Raw genomic sequence first — 16,768 nt, 5'->3', positions numbered from 1 at the left:
TGTTCTAACAATGTTATGACTAAACAGTTTTAGAATGTTTTAGAGAATGTTATCCTACCTTTAAGGAGAACATTCAGGGAACTAAAATAAAACTACCCGCTAAAAACATTATAAGAATGTTAGGGAATAATGTTCTAAGAATGTTATCGCTAAACATTTGTAGAATGTTTTTTAGAGAATGTTATCCTAACATTTAGAAGAACATTCTGAGAACTAAAATAAAACTACCCGCTAAAAACATTATAAGAACGTTAGGGAATAATGTTCTAAGAATGTTATCGCTAAACATTTGTAGAATGTTTTTTAAAGAATGTTATCCTAACATTTAGAAGAACATTCTGGGAACTAAAATAAAACTACCCGCTAAAAACATTATAAGAACGTTAGGGAATAATGTTCTAAGAATGTTATCGCTAAACATTTGTAGAATGTTTTTTAAAGAATGTTATCCTAACATTTAGAAGAACATTCTGAGAACTAAAATAAAACTACCCGCTGAAAACATTATAAGAACGTTAGGGAATAATGTTCTAAGAATGTTATCGCTAAACATTTTTAGAATGTTTTTTAAAGAATGTTATCCTAACATTTAGAAGAACATTCTGGGAACTAAAATAAAACTACCCGCTAAAAACATTATAAGAACGTTAGGGAATAATGTTCTAAGAATGTTATCGCTAAACATTTGTAGAATGTTTTTTAAAGAATGTTATCCTAACTTATAGAAGAACATTCTGGGAACTAAAATAAAACTACCCGCTAAAAACATTATAAGAACAATACATGATAATGTTCTCAGAACATTTTTAGAACAAAAAATTTCTAGCTGGGTGACCACCAACTTGTCCAGGCTGGAAGACCAGCTTGACTAGCTAGGCCAGGCTGGGAAACCAGCTAAATCTAGCTACTTCCCTAAATCAGGCAACGTGACTCACGAGTCACATAGTTTTTATTGTCTTTTTTTGGGGCATAAGAACAATTTTTTTATTAAATCCTTTTATCATTTATCAATGTCTGGTCTGTCTCAAGTATGCTGGTCACATGATTTGCTTCAAGTTTTCAATGATCTATTAGTCAGCCTGATCTAAATCCAACATGGCTGCCAGTGGTGGAGAACATTCAGATTTTGAAGTAGATAATTATATATTAAACTTACTTTTCTTTTGGAAAAAAAATTATATTACTGCTAACATTAATTCTGAACATTGTCTTAGGGTGCTGAAGAAAAAAAAAATTGTCATATGTTGTTTATGTTGTTATTTAGTACGTTTTGAAATGTATGTGACTCCTGAGTCACGTTGCCTGTTTAGGGTATAAAAAAGGGATTAACCCTAAGAGTGGAAAAGTCTAAGGTAACCATATTAAAAAAACTGTTGCTCCCTTTTTTTGAGAATATACGTAACACTACACTAAATTTAAATGGTTGTAATTTAAGAATGTTTTGGAATATAGACATAAGTTTGGTCTTGTTTTTTTAAAAAAAGAAAAAGTAACTTCAAAAAATGATTATATTTACTGTACATCAAATGTACTCTACAGTACAGTCCAAAAGTTTGGAACCACTAAGATTTTTAATGTTTTTAAAAGAAGTTTCGTCTGCTCACCAAGGCTACATTTATTTAATTAAAAATACAGTAAAAAACAGTAATATTGTGAAATAGTATTACAATTTAAAATAACTGTTTTCTATTTGAATATATTTGACAAAGTAATTTATTCCTGTGATGGCAAAGCTGAATTTTCAGCATCGTTACTCCAGTCTTCAGTGTCACATGATCCTTCAGAAATCATTCTAATATGCTGATCTGCTGCTCAAGAAACATTTAATGTGTACAATTGTACAAAATATTTGTGTACAATATTTTTTTTCAGGATTATTTGATGAATAGAAAGTTCAAAAGAACAGTGTTTATCTGAAATCTAATCTTTTGTAACATTATAAATGTCTTTACTGCCACTTTTGAATGATTTAATGCATCCTTGCTGAATAAAAGTATTCATTTCTTTAATTTCTTTTCAAAAAAATAAAAATAAAAATTCTTACTGACCCCAAACTTTTGAACGGTAGTGTATAATGCTACAGAAGCTTTGTATTTCAGATAAATGCTGTTCTTTTGAACTTTCTATTCATCAAGGAATCCTGAAAAAAAAAAGTACACAACTGTTTTCAACATTGAAAATAATCATAAATGTTTACTGAGCAGCAGATCAGCATATTAGAATGATTTCTGAAGGATCATGTGACACTGAAGACTGGAGTAACGATGCTGAAAATTCAGCTTTGCATCACAGGAATAAATTACTTTGTCAAATATATTCAAATAGAAAACAGTTATTTTAAATTGTAATAATATTTCACAATATTACTGTTTTTTACTGTATTTTTAATTAAATAAATGTAGCCTTGGTGAGCAGATGAAACTTCTTTTAAAAACATTAAAAATCTTAGTGGTTCCAAACTTTTGGACTGTACTGTAAATATTTTATATAAAATGTATATTTTACAAAATAATTTTTACTCTAAAATTACTATCAAATCAAAGTCATATGTCTAACCAATTTGTGTTCTAAATTTTAATGTGATATCACAAAATGTAACTTCCCATGAGATTTGTAGGCGTTGTACCAAAAATAGCCACTGGGTGTTTTTTTAATGCATTCTCCTGTATCAAATTTATACATTTTAGTCTCAATATCAAAAAACAGTTGGCAGATGGGACCGTGAGACTCAGAACTTTCCAATGATATGTGTTTTGTCAAGATTAGAATTTTTTTTTTTTTTATAAAGTAGTTCAAATAAATTGTGTAATACAAAACCTGACACCACCCACTAGGTGAGGAGCTTGCTAAAAGAAATTAAAGTACCATTTTTATGGTAAAGCAAGGTCCGATTTCAAAATGGTTTTCACAGGCTGAATCTTGAGTTCGTAAGCTTTTGAATGATATATAATTTGTCAACATTACAACAGGTAAAGTATAGGATATAATCAGGGCCGGATTAACATAAGGGCTAGGTGGGGCTGAAGCCCCAGGGTCCGCGGGTAGAGGGGGCCCATGATTGGCTGGAGGAAATGAGATTGACAAGTCATAGGTGGTTGATTTGTGTCTAATAAAATAACAAGAAAAAATGATTGGAAAATGTGCCTGACTGATAAATCACCGTCCAATCAAAATCACTTTACAATTCGCGCCATGACATCGGGAAGCGCCTCTTTGCGTTATGCTATCGCATGTAGACTAGAAAATGCGTGCGCAAAAAAGGAAAAATAAGCTTGAAAGGGAGAAAAGGGATGCTAATCTTACAGCAAAAATTCCAAAACTAACTACTTCGGTTCACATAAAACATCCGAGCCAGTGGAAGACCCCGCATGCAGCGGCAGCTCAATTATCTTCAGCCACCGACACCGTCGCCGATCTGCGTGCTTTACACGTTGAAGAAGGTGAGATAGCAGCTGCAGCAAGTTATTATTCTTATAACGAGTTAAGCCCTATTCGGATGGTAATTGTTTCTCATGAAAACGTAAGGTGTTTTCAACATTTACAGGGAAGAGTCGATTGATTTTATTGCCGTTTGAATTCAGAATGTCAATGTTTTTCTCTCATCATCATCACCCGTGTAAAAATCCTGAATTAACTTTCCTACTGTTTTTTGACGAACACCAATGTCGTGTGACTTGTCTCCACTATCTGCCTTTGTAGCACATTCTATCAGTTGCAGTTCTGCTGGTGCCTCCATCCGTACAACTCGACCTCGACACATTCACATCACACGTTAACACAGCGGTAGAGTTAATCACCGGACACTGCACTTATTCGCAATGACAAAAGTTCTTTATTTGCATGTGCTTTAAAGCCCTGCCAGTTAAACATGTCATTCGTGTGCTGTTCTGAGATGCGCTTTTTCTGACCCCATACACACGAAGCGTGCACACACACTTAAGCCTGTCAAACAGCACCTGACTAGTGGACTTCATCTTTCGCGTCTGATTGCGCTATAATACTGTCAAATACACAAAAGGTTTACATAACACAGTTGGTTATGTCTGAATTGAGTTGAGAAAATCGGACGCATGCAGGTCTTAAAGTGACAGCATCCTAAGTTAGCATGCGGACCCTTGTCCTTAAAGGGATAGTTCACCCAAAAATTAAAATCCTGTCATCACATACTCACTTTCAAGTTGTTTTAAACCTGAATGAGTTTCTTTTTTCTGTTGAACACAAAAGAAAATATTTTAGAGAAGGTTCGTAACCAGACAGTTGACGGCACCCACTGATTTTTTTCCTACTATGGAAGTCAATGGGTGCCGTCAACTGTCTGGTTACCAACATGTAACATGTAAGTAATGACAATTTTCATTTTTGCGTGAACTATCTCTTTAAAATATTCATGGTAAAGTAATCATTGAGGAAGTATGACTGAAGTATGACAAAAGTTTTTGCTGCTTTTGGCAACCTGTTTGTTTGGAGTTCATATCTGGAGTTAATGCATTTGTTTGTAATGTGTTAAATAGCAAGGAATATTTAGTGTGCTTGTGCTTATATAAAATGATTTGATAAAATGAGATTTGTAAAAATATAAAAATAATAACAATACAAAAAAATTCTTGTGGTACAAGACACTGTGGCATGGCAATCAGATGAAAGGGGGCCCTTGGTGTTGCTGTAGCCCCAGGGCCCAATGTGTTCTTAATCCGGGCCTGGATATAATTGTTTTAAGCATGCAGTGGCAAGTAGGCCTAACAGTTAACAGATTAATGACTTGGTCCTTTTTTATACCCTAATCAGGCAACGTGACCTGGGAGTCACAACTCATAAAATCCAAAATATATCAAATATTTCAAAAATTCTTTTGGATATGTTTTACTTAAGATCAGATGATATAAAAAATGACATGAAAATATTTTTTGCTTATCATTTTCCACTCTTGCCTGTTTAAGGGTTAAACTATCTAAGACCAACCTAGCAGCTTAGGCTGGTTTTAGCTGGAATTTTCAGCAGGGTTATCTTTTGTTATAAATTAATCTCTAACACCAAACTGCCAATAATGTAATCCACTGGGAGACCACAGATGGCTGTCATTTATTGTAGTGCACTAACAGAAAGCCAGTTAATATAAAGATTACTTTATTATACAAAGTATTTTTCCAAAATTAAGTTAGTAGTATTTTTCGTGCTGTGACCCCGGGGGCATAAATGTGTGACACAGCCATGTGCTTTTACTCAAGTGTCAATTCTAGCATTTAATTACTAGCTTAATTACTTAAATACCCTAGCTCATCAGAAGGACTGGACTAGGCATGCTCACTAGAATGCAGCTTTCCGTTTGAGAAACACCCACAGTTTTTAAAAATTCAGAGGTAATTTAGGTAAATTAGTTAGGCTGAAAGAGGTGTTATGGGCTTTCTAAAACATAATGCAAAACAGAGTCACTGTCCTGGAGAGTTTAACTTCAACTCTAATTACACACACCTGAACCAGCTGATCAGGTTCGTCCGATTGTTGAAAACCACAGGTATGTGTGATGGAGCAGGTTAGAACTGAACTATGCAGGGCTGTGGCTCTCCACAAAGTTTCACATGACATGACCCTTGACATGATATATTCGCCTATGCATTGAATAAGGCAAAATAAATAAATAAACAAATACATTATTAAGACGGTTGAGGCAGATCGTAGCACACTGAGGCTGGATGCAGAGCCTCGGGCTCCTCGTGCCCAGGAGGAGTCGGTTCCTAGCAGGCCCGAGATGGTGCCACGCTACTGAGAGGGACTGAAGGGACATGGAGATGATTGGGTGGCACAGGTGGCTGGAAACTGGGGAACAAACTGAAGTCCCATGCATGCAAAAACCCAGAAAAAAAATAGAGTATCCAAAATAGATTGGAGAGATGGTGGGAGAGGCACACTGGGCCAGTGGGGCAGGCAGATAACAGACAGGTTCGGGCAACAGAACTGGGGCGAGATAAATTTCCTCTCCACACATAGAATCCAGCAGCCAAAAACTCACTCTCAGTAGCAGAGAGAGTGGGCGGGGCTCACTGCTGAAACTTCGAAGTCCACCAACACTTCCTCAGCCATGGTTTTGTTCGGGTCTTCTGTAATGTGCTGGCTGTGTAGAAACTCACATGACAAAGAAAATAAATCACAACAAGCCTTTACTAGATAATCCGTCAGGCAAACTTCAGGATAAACAGAGAGACTAATATTAGCGTAGACACCATTCTTCTTATAATGTAGCAAGTACATCAGCTGTTACATTGTACACAAATATTTTGTACAATTTACACACAATTGTGTACAGTTGTACAAAATATTTGTGTACAATATTTTCAGGATTCTTTGATGAATAGAAAGTTCAAAAGAACAGTGTTTATTTGACATATAATCTTTTGTAACATTATAAAATCTCTTTACTGTCACTTTTGATCGATTTAATGCATCCCTGTTGAATAAAAGTATTAATTTCTTTTCAAAAAAATAAAAATTCTTACTGACCCCAAACTTTTGAATGGTAGTGTATAATGTTACAAAATCTTAGTATTTCAGATAAATGCTGTTATTTTGAGCTTTCTAAGGAATCCTGAAAAAAAAAGAAGTACACAACTGTTTTTAACATTGATAATAAATGTTTCTTGAGCAGTAAATCATCATATTAGAATGATTTCTGAAGGATCATGTGACACTCAAGACTGGAGTAATGATGCTGAAAATTCAGCTTAAACAACCAATTTCCTTTGAACTAATTTATTGACAGTTTTACAAACAAAAGCAGGCTGTAAAAAATGCTGCTACATGAAAATTTGTTCCTAAGTATTATTATTCTGTAAGATAAACAGAACCTGAGATCCTTTGATCTCCTGAGATATGGACAGCACAAACACATACAGCCATTTGTCTCCACACCCCACAGAGTGAAGTTGCGGGAAAGCTTCTTTCCATCCTGACCTTCCTTCACATTGGTTCCTTATTAGCAATAACAGTTTACTCAGAGATTATATCATACATTGACACTTGAATATGGGTAAGTGTCATTAAAAACAAGTAAGATTTTGAGCATAAAGCTGAGAAAATTGTGTTTTTGTCAAAGACTGCATCTGGATCAGATTCAGAACGATGATCAAAACACAGATGGAGTAGATCAAGTCCATCAACACCCCCAAAGCTTCACAGTCTATAGCTCATCCTGGGTCGATATTTCATTCAGTAACATCCGGCAGATTTATATGCTGTTTAATGTTGATGATCGCATTATTTTACGCATCTGCTTCCATATGATATCTCTAGTTTCTGCTTCAGGTGTGATTTGATCAGGAGATTCAGTCCTCTTCCAGAAGATGTGTAATAATGCAATGAAAACATGGATTGATGGAAAATCCCGTCAATGGTGGGGAAAGAGTTAATATCCACTGACTTGGGGCTCAGTAATTTTATGTCAAATGTCAGAGACGAAGTTTTTGTAGTTTTTTGCTGATCCCTGGCATGTTTTCTTTCACTTGTGTCTCTTCCACCTCCTGTCTCATATTCTTGCGTTTCATCTCATAATAACGTTTAGACTCTTTAAAATGCCTTTCCTTCATTTTCATTTGCTCCACCAGCTCTTTAATCTTCTGGTCTTTTTCCTGCCCGGATTTCTTCAGATGTATAATACTCAACTTCAGTTCGGTCTTTGTTTCATTAAATTGCTTTGTTAGTTCCTGTATCTTTTCTTCGCATTGTTTCTTATGCTTTTCCTCTTCTACATACAGCATTTCTTCTGCACTCTTAAACATTTCACTGGTGTAAAATTTACCATCATTCTTGTGCAACATGTCATCAACCTTATCCAGGAACTGTAAAACCTGTTTGCGATCATCGATTTTAGTGTTGTCAAACACATGATACCGTTCGTCACATGATTCAATGAGCTGTGTTAAATCAGGTCCTGCTTCACTAAGAGCTTGTTCGATTTTTCCATCGAGTTCATCACCGTGAGTGAAGAGGATGATTGTGTGTTTATCTGCTTCTTCTCCAAATATAGCTCTGATCCTCTCCACTGAACGTTTTTCTTCTTCAGTGAATGGACCGAGCTGAATGACCAGGACAATAGCGTGAGGTCCAGGAGCCGTCATGTTTATACACTTACTGATCTCCCTTATGAGTTCTCTATCCGAGAGTGACGTATCAAAGATCCCGGGACAATCAACCAGCACCAGATCATGGTCTGCAACCCTTTCAATCTCTTTCCAGCACTCTTTAGTTACAGAGGAAGCTTTTCTGGCGGCTCTGAAGGCTTTTCTTCCCAGGATGGTGTTTCCAGAAGAGCTTTTACCTGCTCCAGTCCTTCCTACCAACACCATCCTTCTCAAAGACACTGAAAAATACATGATTCATAAATAAAAATAAAAATAAGATTTTTCAAAAAGTTTTTGATGTGGGCATATACTTACTATTTGGATGTGTTAACACAAAACTATCACTTCTTTTCCTTGGCAGAACCTCATCAGGATCTAAAAAGGCAGAAGAATGAGGAAACAGGCATGAATTACAGCAGAATAGCTCAAAAGCATTTTTATTATTTATATTTTAATAACTTAAGCAAAGACAAAGTAAGGACAGTTGAAGTGATTTGCATTCCTGTCAACAAGATTTACAAATCTATACAGGACATTTTTTTTTTATCGTTTGATAGCCTGCTGAACTGTGGTAGAATATTAAGCGTTGTGTGCTGCTTCATTAACGTCAAATTACATAAAAACATGCCCAAGTTTTCCTTATTTCATTTCCAAAAAAACACATTATAAAAAACTACTTAAAAATGTAAAGATGAATGTTCAGATTAACTAAGGTAAACACGTACGTCGGTAAAACTAGAAAACTAAAGCAAAATAAATATAGGAGCCATCAGAAGAACAGCTTGCTAAATATCTTTATGAATAATCTAAACTTTAAAGTTACCTTTTGTTGGTGTGGCACTTGAAGACGACATGTTGAGATTTAATGTAAATCACAGCGACATTCCCGCAGGTAATGGCGAATCAAGTGACTGTGCGCGAACACATCACGTGACCGACGGAGATCAGGTGTAACACAAAACTCAATGGTGTTTTGTCATGTATTCATGTAACGAGTAACAACAATAAAAGTCTTATATTTTTTTTGCATCCATTAAAGATGAATACGAACATGTGTTTATAGTTAAGTTAATTTTCACCAATTCAAAAGTTTATTAAAGAGTAATTAAATTTCTGTCAGATTGTGAATGTAAAGGTGCATTGCTAATAGTGAAATACTTCCTTAGCTGTATCCTGACTGCCCGTTCACATAGGGGCTATTTTTGTAAGTTTCTTTATAGATACGAATATTAATGTCTTGACTAGCTTACCAAAATTAAAAAAAGTGTAAACATAGGCATATCACTGAGAATCTGGCTGTGAATCTGGAGTGATGAGGCCCTCTGCTGGTGGACTGATGTAACTGCTAAGAGTAGAACTGCTTTATATATATATATATATATATATATATATATATATATATATATATATATGGTATTTCCCAGAATTCGGGCCTATTTCTGTCCACAGGTGTAATTTATTAAAAATTAAATAAATCTAATACATTTTAGCACCACTAATTAGTATAAACAAAAACAAGCCTAGACTTTTTTTATGGCTGCTCTTACTAATGATTTTAAAACATTTTATTGGTGTTTTGTGGTACATTATCTGTGTTTTGGTGTTGTCCGCCACCAGAGTTTTCACATGTCATGCCATATGTCAAACATTATTTATCACAAATTAATAAATAAAAAATATGCATATGAATTTGAGTTACCTGAACTAATAAACTACATGCACAGATTAAGCATATATATGCATTTTATACTTTATTTTGCTTAATTTCTACCTGTCCCATGGTTTAGCCGTCATTACCAACACGCTCTGCATAAAGGCACTTTCCTACTTTTTTTTCATCAAAAGTTTATTTAGTAGCCATGGTAACCTAATTTCACAGTGGAGCACATGGATTTCAAGCTGCAAGACTGATGCCTTGATGTCCAGAAAAGTAAGTAAATCTACTCTTTATTCTTTGTGTGGCATGTACACTTATTATGCGTCATTACCATATGTGTTGTATTTCTGTATTTTTAAACATTTTTGGATTATTTTTATCACTTTAATAGTTTAAATGGTGTACATTACATGTAGAAAGCTAGCTACACTTGCTAAGTCATCATCTTTGCTAGTAAGGCTAGTTTTTTTACAAAGTGTCATTACCAGCACATTACAGCTTGTGCTGGTAATGACAGGTTGTGGTGGATGACGGCAGATACATTAAACATACTGTTCTTTAAAGAATTTATGTTGAATATGTTATCTTAAATGAATTAATATACATTTACCAATTAAAAGTCACTATATTTTAAATTAGGTAATGCATTTGTTTTTAGAACACTAAATTAATTCATTATAATTGTTGTGTTTAGGTGTGACATGGCTCCAAAAGCAGCTGCCCGAAGGTCCAAATCTTACAGAAAACGTCTGAAAGATGATCCTGAGAAATATGCACAGTATCTACAGAGTGAGAAAGAGAGATATCGTAGAAGAAGAGAAACAGGAAAATTGAAATCTGTTTCCCTATTGAGCACGCGAGAACACAGATATGAAAAAAAGCGATGGAAAGTTAAACAAAGGAAGAGAGCTAAGGACAGAGAAAAAAAGAGAAATATAAAATTATCTTTCAATGAGTAATTGTTATGGGTGCTGTTGCAGGAGAGATGAGGCGAGTACGGATATCCACAAATTATGGGTTTTATTAGCAATCCAGGAATAGAACATAGCATGACACACGTAACACAACATTAAGAACGGACAGGGAGTGAAGGGAGTGAGTCCATTATATAGGCAGTGCTGATGAGGGAGTCCAGGTGCAGGTGATGAGTGCTGATGGGGAGATGACGAGGGAAGTGAGTGCAGGTGTAGAGACAAGAGGATGATGGGAAATGGAGTCCGGAGACACGGGAACTGTGACAGTACCTCCCCCTCCCGGTAGGAGCGTCCTCGCGCCGTAGATGTAACAACCAGGGAGGGGGGTGGGCGTCCTGGAGACCTCACGCCGGAGCAGGGAGAGGAACGGACATGACCGGAGGTCTCCAGGACGAGTCCATGGATCCAAGCCGCCATGGCGGGTCAGGAGTCGTGGGCAGCCATGGCGGGTCAGGGCCGTGGGCGGCCATGGCGGGTCAGGAGTCGTGGGCGGCCATGGCGGGTCAGGGGCCGTGGACGGCCATGGAGGATCAGTAGCCTTGGACGACCACTACGGGTCAGGAGCCTTGGCAGGCCATGGAGGGTCAGGAGCCTTGGAAACCCCACCCACATTCTCCCCCCCCAAAAAAAAAATCATTAAGGGGGCTGAGGAGAAACTTCAGGAGTCGGAGGAATAGAGTGGGTTCGTGGGCTGGAGTGGGCTCGTGGGCAGCTGGAACCAGCCCGGCTGAGACTGGAGATACTGGCTCGGCGGCGGCTGGAGCAGAGGGCTCGGCGGCTTGAAGAGGGTCCAGTCCATCCCCTCATACACAATAAGAAGCCCCACTGGTATTGAAGTGGGCTCTGCGGAGACTGGAGAATCTGGCTCGGCGGAGACTGGAGAATCTGGCTCGGCGAGGGCTGGAGCGGGTTCGAGACAGGCCGGCTTCTTCCTCCTCCTCCTCTTCTTCGGCCCTCTGGACCCAACGGAGGTATGTGGGTCCAGCAGGACACAGGGAACAATTCACTGGAGGGTATGTGGAGGAAGACGGAGGCTGACAAACTGGCCAGGCCGCCCGTGTTTCTGGAGGGACTGGACGAGATAAGCACGGAAAATCTGGAACCTCTTCAACAATTTTTTTTTTTTTTTATTCAACGTGGCTATGAAATGATTAAATAGTCTGTTTAGACTATAATTATACTGAACCAATCCTGTTCACAAGTAACACAGTTCATGTTTGGTCTTCCATAATCAGATTACAGTTTTTTTCAATTGCTAACAAGCATTTAGCAATACTTAAAGTACTTTTTCTAAACTCTTAACACAGCAACACACAAACATCACACAGTTAGCCAAATAGTTAATTTTCTGCCCAAAACCATATTTTGTTATATAAACACAAACTCCACATTTCAAAATGCTAAAAACCTTTTTCAACACATACTAACTCTATCAAAACACAGCAAAAACTGATTCAAAATCGAGTCGTTCTGTCAAATAAACCTTTTTCAACACATACGAACTCTATCAAAACACAGCAAACCTGATTCAAAATTTAGTCGTTCTGTCAAACACTAGCGCTAGTTTTCTATCCAACATGAACATATAGCCAATTGTAGTGCAATGACTGTCAAAATATTAACATTTGATGGCATTATGAAAACTGCATTACTTGTCATGTTTCAATTCTACCTGGAGAAAATATGAAATTCATAGTTTTTAAAATTCAGTTTCCTTTCACTGCAGTAAAAGTATAATGCATGTAAGCCATTCTACATTTTTGGTTGAGTGATGAATGTGTGCATTCTTGGCAACAGAAGAGAGTCATTATTTATAGAATATACAGTAGAAAGAAGAAGAAGAAAGTAACAGGGAATGAGAATTGCTCAGGGAATGTGTCTCCTATGCAGAACTTCAGTGTGGTTGAAATCTCTTTCTGGGGGTGGGTGTGTGGTGTTGATGTTGCCCCCATAGAGGGTGGGATGGTGTCCCCTTGGTAGCTAGTGCCCTATGCAGACCGCATATTTTGTAAATATGGAACAGTGGTAGTGGAATCGTGGTAAAATTGTTGTAGTATATAGCTTTTACTGAAATTAATGAAATGAAATTGCTGCCATTGATCAACAACAAATCCAACATACATGGTCTTTGGTTATTATGGAAGCTTTTTTTCCACCACAGAATAAAAAAGCATGAAAGGTAATTGTGACTTTTTATCAAAAATATTTTTTATTTTGCTTTTGTGAGTTCACATCTCACAATTCTTACTTTTTTTCCCCTCAGAATGGTGAGATATAAACTAGGGGGAAAAAAGTCAGAATTTTGAGATAAAAAGTCACAATTGCCTTTTATTTTCTATTCATGGCAGAACTAAGCCTTCATCGTGTAAGGGGGAAAACAATAGAGATGCACAATCCAGCACACATTCTTCCTCCTCTCCCCTAACTCTTCTTCTCCCTTTTCCTGATCCAACTTATCCTCTCCTACTTCATTTATTCTTCTCCCTTACCCAGATATTATTTTCTCTCTGCTCCTCTGTGTTGTTCTTCATACACACTGAACAAATCCGATTCAGAATCTTATTTTACTGTATGTCCATGTAACGAAAATAAATTCAACACCTGACTATTCCTCAAAGTGAGATTGGAATCTGCTATTTCTAAATATTTCAGTGATCTGCTAATTAAAAATGCTTATCAATTGTTTCAGTATATGTTTTATATTTTTCCAGTACTTTTCCAGTACTGCTGTTGTTGCAAAAGTAAAGGTTTTATCCTATATTTAAAGACTGGAACATTAGGTCTTCATTTCTGACTTGCTGTGTGTCACAGTTCCCGTGTCTCCCAGACTCCATTTCCCATGATCCTCCTGTTTCCACACCTGCACTCACTTCCCTCGTCATCTCCCCATCAGCACTCATCATCTGCACCTGGACTTCCTCATCAGCACTGCCTTTATTATGGACTCACTCCCTTCACTCCTTGTCTGTTCTTAATGTTAATCTATGTGTGTGATGCTGTTTATCTCTCCTTCGTTGTTAATAAATACCCTTGTTCTGTGGATCTCTGTGATAGGGATGGGTAAATGAAGCCTCATGAAGCACTGAGGCTTTCCCCTGACTGTTCCGGGAAAAGATTCAAAGCTTCAAGAGTGTCGAGAACAGCGCCATCTGGTGCTTATTTAAAACATAGCAGCCAGAAGCTTTTGGAAGAAGCTCTGTCAGATGACGTAACCACCACACGCTCCACAGTTTCAATGTTATGTGTACAAATAAAAGCCTTACACGTGTGTGTTTCATTTGTCCATTAAATAAATTAATTTACCCTTTAAAGTGTGACAATAAAATATAATATGACTTTACATGATTTAATATGATGTATTTATCTCTACACGCATTCACTAGTGAAAAGGACATTGTGTGATAGGATCATCTGTTTTTAAATGTGCTTATGACACTTTGATAGTGCTTGTGTAACTGTAGGAAAGACAGAAAGGGGATAAAATTGTGTTAATTATTTTTATTGAGAAATAAAAGCTGTTTCACAGTTTTAGACAGTACTTCTCCGGCCTTAGAGAACACTCTTTCACATGGTACAGAAGAGGCTGGGGTACACAGAAACTGTAATGCCAATGTATATAGAAGGGGGTAAACATGTTTCTGCGTTCTCCAGTATTCAAGTGGATCTTCAGCTCTTTGTATGTTTGTCTCGGTAAGGTATCTATCAACTTGTACGATCGCATCAGAAGTGGCATTTAAGCTTTGTTTCCTGTGGTCTACAGCACTGTCCAACAGAAGCCAAAGATTTCCACCTAAGAAGTTTGAGGACAAAAATATATGATTGAGAATGACTGAACATGTACATTGACTGAAGATAAGACACATCAATGATCAACAATTATTAAATAAATGATTAAAAAAACATACTTGAGCTTGGTGTGGGCTGTTGGGTTGATGATGGTGCTTCTGTTGACTGAGTGCTTGATGATGTGGACGGTCTTTCATCTTCGGCCCTAATGACATTAGCACATTCTGCTTTTAGCCGTTTGACAGCCTCTGTCATTTTAGTGTGGTTAAGGAAACCCAAAGTTTTAAACCTTGGGTCCAGCAGAGTTGCCATGGTCATTATGCTGAGCGACTCCATATTCCAGATATGTTCCCTCAGACGCCTGATGAGGTTGTCTGTTAATTCCTTTGCAATGGCCAATGTTAACTTATGAAATATACAATGATTTACTGAAATACAAAAATAAAACATTAAAAATGAATAAAAAAGGCATCAAAACATTTATTACATTTGTTAATGTACATAAATAAAAATCAATATCTGTTTTGTTCACCCAGTAATGAATAGTGAATCATTTTTAGCAAAGGAATTACTTTGGAGCCAGACACTCGTTTTTCCTCGGACAGCTCTACTGTGGCTAGGTGGAATGGGGCAAGAACACACAGAATTTGCTGTATGGCTTCATAGTCCTGTGCATGAAGTGGAGCTATATCAGTTTTAAGTGATGCAAGGGATGCTTCCACAGTTTGCCTTTCCTCATGCAGCCGTTGAAGCATGTGTAAAGTGCTGTTCCAGCGTGTTTCCACATCATTCACTAGATTACTGTTCATCTCTTTCTGCACCTGGGTCAACATTTCTTTAGCAGAGGTGCTGCTTCGAAAATAGGTGACCACTTTTTTAGCTTTGTTTCGAATGTCACACAGAGCTGGTACCTGATCAAAAGACTTTTTAACCATGGTGTTAAGTGCATGTGCAATGCACACTGAATGTCTCACTTGCAGAATTTTTGCACAAGCAATCATGTTTGCTGCCGCATCTGTGACAAGACACTTCACCTTGTCCTTGATTGCCCACTCCATCATGACATTCTTTTTCACCAGGGCCATATTTTCCGCTGTGTGTCTGTCTGGGAACTTCTCAACATCCAACAACACTGTATTCATCTTATCACTGTCATCAATGTAATGGCAGGTTATTGCAAGATATGCATCTGTGTTGATAGAAGTCCACATATCTGATGTTAGAGACACAGCAGTTGCTTTTTCCATCTCAGCCTTGGCTTTCCTCTTTGCTTCTTCATATTTTAAAGCCACCATTTTCTTTAAAGCCTTTTTGAGGTCACCAAAAAATAAGAGACAATTATACAATTATATTATTATAGATGTAGATGTATTATATAGATTATACATCAAAATTGACCTCTTTTAAACTCACCTGTCTGTTTGGGATTATATAGGAAGGATCAAGGGCATGGATGAGGCCCCTGAAACCCTCATCCTCAACCACTGAAAATGGCTGAGAGTCTTTTATGACCATGTTGACCAATGCCTCATCAACCATTTGCTTGCGAGATGCTATAATGAATTTAAATGAAAGTTTTATATAAAATACATGTATTGACTTAAATCATGATAATGCATTCACAATTATGAATAAAAATCATGAAGCAACAGTCCTACTTTGTGTGCTTGTAGGATTGTTCTGGGGCTGTGCAGTCTCATGTAAAGCTCTGAAATGCCTTAGCATGGATGATGTGCTGTTTCCATACACAAGTTCCTTGTCACACACCAAGCATCTCACCTTCTGAATAAAGTTATATGAAATTAAGAAATTACATACAAGAACAAAATAAGTTTAAGCAAAAACTGATGTTTTTTTTTAGAAAAGCATACATACATTGGTACGTATAAGCTCGAAATATTCCCAGATAGGGGAAGTCTTTCTTTTTTTGGCTGTTGCCATTGCTCTAAACACAAATCCTTCACCAAACACCAACCCTATCCCCTCTCCCTTAATCCCACCCTAACCCCAAATGCCAACACCAAGTTACCTAAAAAAAACACCAAAAGTGCAAAGATTTTACAAAAACAAAAAGACAATAAAGTAAGAATAAATTAAAAAAAAGAATGAATAAGTAGTGACAAATACATTTTGTTGGTTATTTAAATGTAATATATTGATTAACTTTCGAAATACAGCACTCTCCTCACAAACCCATCAACCAGACTGAGCCAACAAGGACTCGTTAAGTAAAATCTGGG

The 16,768-nt window shown here is 37.0% G+C and overlaps 2 protein-coding genes across 2 annotated transcripts; both read right to left on the bottom strand.

The window, feature by feature from the left end:
• Nucleotides 1-6,634: 6,634 nt before the first annotated feature.
• Nucleotides 6,635-9,232, bottom strand: LOC125264204 (GTPase IMAP family member 7-like). Its single transcript, XM_048183410.1, has 3 exons — nt 8,935-9,232; nt 8,427-8,486; nt 6,635-8,350 (listed from the first exon to the last, which is right to left on the bottom strand). Exons 1-3 carry the CDS (start codon nt 8,963-8,965, stop codon nt 7,440-7,442), a joined length of 1,002 nt encoding a protein of 333 aa, XP_048039367.1. The 5' UTR covers nt 8,966-9,232; the 3' UTR covers nt 6,635-7,439.
• Nucleotides 9,233-11,545: 2,313 nt separating this feature from the next.
• On the bottom strand, nt 11,546-16,562 carry LOC125263929 (zinc finger BED domain-containing protein 4-like). The gene is made up of 5 exons (XM_048183130.1): nt 16,187-16,562; nt 15,942-16,081; nt 15,061-15,835; nt 14,648-14,956; nt 11,546-11,814 (listed from the first exon to the last, which is right to left on the bottom strand). Exons 1-5 carry the CDS (start codon nt 16,251-16,253, stop codon nt 11,546-11,548), a joined length of 1,560 nt encoding a protein of 519 aa, XP_048039087.1. The 5' UTR covers nt 16,254-16,562.
• Between the last annotated feature and the right edge of the window lie 206 nt (nt 16,563-16,768).

The sequence above is a fragment of the Megalobrama amblycephala genome, linkage group LG3, assembly GCF_018812025.1.
Source record: "Megalobrama amblycephala isolate DHTTF-2021 linkage group LG3, ASM1881202v1, whole genome shotgun sequence".
In the NCBI taxonomy this organism is placed as follows: Eukaryota; Metazoa; Chordata; class Actinopteri; order Cypriniformes; family Xenocyprididae; genus Megalobrama; species Megalobrama amblycephala.
This window is presented reverse-complemented; position numbering and strand designations above follow the sequence as displayed.